The sequence below is a fragment of the Prionailurus bengalensis genome, chromosome A2 (assembly GCF_016509475.1).
Source record: "Prionailurus bengalensis isolate Pbe53 chromosome A2, Fcat_Pben_1.1_paternal_pri, whole genome shotgun sequence".
In the NCBI taxonomy this organism is placed as follows: domain Eukaryota; kingdom Metazoa; phylum Chordata; class Mammalia; order Carnivora; family Felidae; genus Prionailurus; species Prionailurus bengalensis.
In genome coordinates this window covers 11,340,429-11,342,844 of record NC_057348.1, presented here as the reverse complement: position 1 = coordinate 11,342,844, position 2,416 = coordinate 11,340,429, and the positions used below count along the sequence as shown (strand labels likewise).

At 44.1% G+C, this 2,416-nt stretch overlaps 1 protein-coding gene across 1 annotated transcript; it reads right to left on the bottom strand.

Moving 5' to 3' along the window:
* LOC122487018 (olfactory receptor-like protein OLF4) lies at window positions 1-1,017 on the bottom strand. Its single transcript, XM_043586865.1, has one exon. It carries the CDS (start codon window positions 1,015-1,017, stop codon window positions 1-3), a length of 1,017 nt encoding a protein of 338 aa, XP_043442800.1.
* Between the last annotated feature and the right edge of the window lie 1,399 nt (window positions 1,018-2,416).

Here is a 2,416-nt window from a genome sequence, read left to right as displayed (position 1 = left end):
TCAGCCCAGGACAATTGACCCTTTTGTAGCTGCCATCCCAGAGAATCTCATCAGAGCTTCCTTTATGTCTCTGTTCCTCAGGCTGTAGATGAAGGGGTTCAGCATGGGTGTGACCACCGTGTACATCACTGAGGCTGTTGCACTTGAGTGGGAGCTCTGGGTAGCAGCAGAGCTGAGGTACACTCCCAGGCCAGTACAATAAAATAGAGAGACAACCGAGAGGTGAGACACACAGATGGAAAATGCTTTATACTTGCCCTGAGCTGATGAGATCCCACGTATGGAGGAAACTATCTTATAGTACGAGTAAAGGATCCCAATGAAGGGACCACCACCCAGCAGCATAGCTCCAAAATACATCACCATGTTATTGAGAAAGGTGTCAGAACAGGCAAATTGGATCATCTGATTGAGTTCACAGAAAAAGTGGGGGATTTCCAAGACTGTACAGAAGGACAGTTGCAACACCATTAAGCTTTCTAACAAGGAATGCAGGACACTCGTGATCCAGGACACCAGAACCAGCAGTCCACAGAGCCGGGGGTTCATGATGACCATGTAGTTCAGGGGGCAACAGATGGCCACAAAGCGGTCATAAGCCATCACAGTCAAGAGAAAGATGTCTAATCCTGCAAAAAGTGTGAAAAAATACATCTGTGTGATGCAGCCTGCATAGGTTATGACCTTGCTCTGGGTCTGGATGTTCAGAAGCATCTTCGGGACGGTGGTGGACGTGAAGCAGATGTCTACAAAGGACAGGTTGGCCAGGAAGAAGTACATGGGGGTGTGGAGGTGGGAGTCAGAGCTGACGGCCAGGATGATGAGCAGGTTCCCAAACACAGTGATCAGGTACATGGAGAGGAAAAACCCAAATATGAGGAGCTGCTGTTCTGGTTCTTCTGAAAATCCCTTAAGAAGAAATTCTGAAATTCCTGTATCGTTTCCTGGGTCCATGTGGTGGAGGTGACTACCAATAAAGGGGAAAATAACATGACAAAACTTCACATCAATGGGCATGGCCCCACATTGTTCAAAGGCTACAATTTATATTTTTTGATCAAGAAAGTAACTTCAATATTTTGTGGCTGGATTTGGGCCCCTTCAGGGGATCCCATTTCCTCTCTGATTAGGAATTTTCATTCCCAACATTGGATGTTCCCCTACAGGCCAGGTATTGTACAGGTTTAATAAGAAATTGTTTCATGCATTTGAGGACTGTATATAGTGTTGATCATGTTTTCAGTATTTCCACGTCATTAAGTAGAGGATGCTGAACAGCAAAAATTCCTACAATTCAATGATTGTGATAGGATATTTGCATATATAAAAATTGAATTATCCTGAGTCGGTGTCAGAGGCTATGAAAAAAATGAAAGCAGGTAAAAGGAGAGAGTGGATGGGCTGCTATGTTGGGTTTTCAGTCAAGATCGGCTAAGAAGGTGACATTTGAACAGAAACTTCAAGGAAGAGAGAGTGGAAGACAGGAAGCTTCCTGGCAGGGGGAAGGCCAGTGCAAAGGCCCTGAGGATGTGCTTCTTTCAGAAGAACCAAGACTCAGAAGGAAGCCAGTGTGTTGAGTGGAATGGACAAGAGGGAGAGAGATGAGAGATAGTTGCAGTGAAATTTGTAGAACCATGTGACCTCACAACCGCTCAAAGTCAAGACACAGGGACTTCCTCAACCACACCATGTACCTCTTGCACTTTATTAATTTGGTTATAGCAGCATCCTGTCCATTGAACATCCCTCCTTAGTATCATCTGTTGATTGAGTCTGGCCTGTGTGTTACAACAGTGGCCTTGGAATAAAGGATCCCATGTACCCCTGCTCTGACTGCTCTCACAGCACACACACACACACACACACACACACACACACACACACATACACACAGCACACGCTTTCGCATACACACAACACAGCACACTCTTCCTGGTGTGTGTTACTTTTCTGTCCTTCTCACCTCCCCCTGCCTGCCTTAACACACTGTTTAGGGCTCCATTTTGGAATGGTTGCTTTCAGATCTGTATGTAAAAAAAACATTAAAAAAATTGGGTTCAATGAACAGAGAAAGAGAGAGAGAGAGAGAGAGAGAGAGAGAGAGAGAGAGAGAGAGAATGGCGCTGGTGGTATTCAATCTTGGTTATATCCCATTTATACCCTGCAAAAATAATTAAAGAGCAAAAATAAATTTGTCCCTTGGACAAAACTAGCGACATCTCTATGGTGTGAAACACCTTACAGATTGAACATAACAAGAGAATAAAGCAACAGTGCACAAAATACGGGCATTTTTCTTACCAGATAGCAGAGAGCAGAAGTCTTAATTTTCCCGTGTATTCCATATTCATTTGGCTAATCAGTTTTTATATGGTCCAACAGACGATGAGGTAAGCCTCTTTATCACTTGTCTTAT

What these genes read in the sequence shown, in the direction of transcription:
- LOC122487018 (XM_043586865.1), bottom strand. Translation starts at nt 1,017, where the DNA reads ATGCCCATTGATGTGAAGTTTTGTCATGTTATTTTCCCCTTTATTGGT.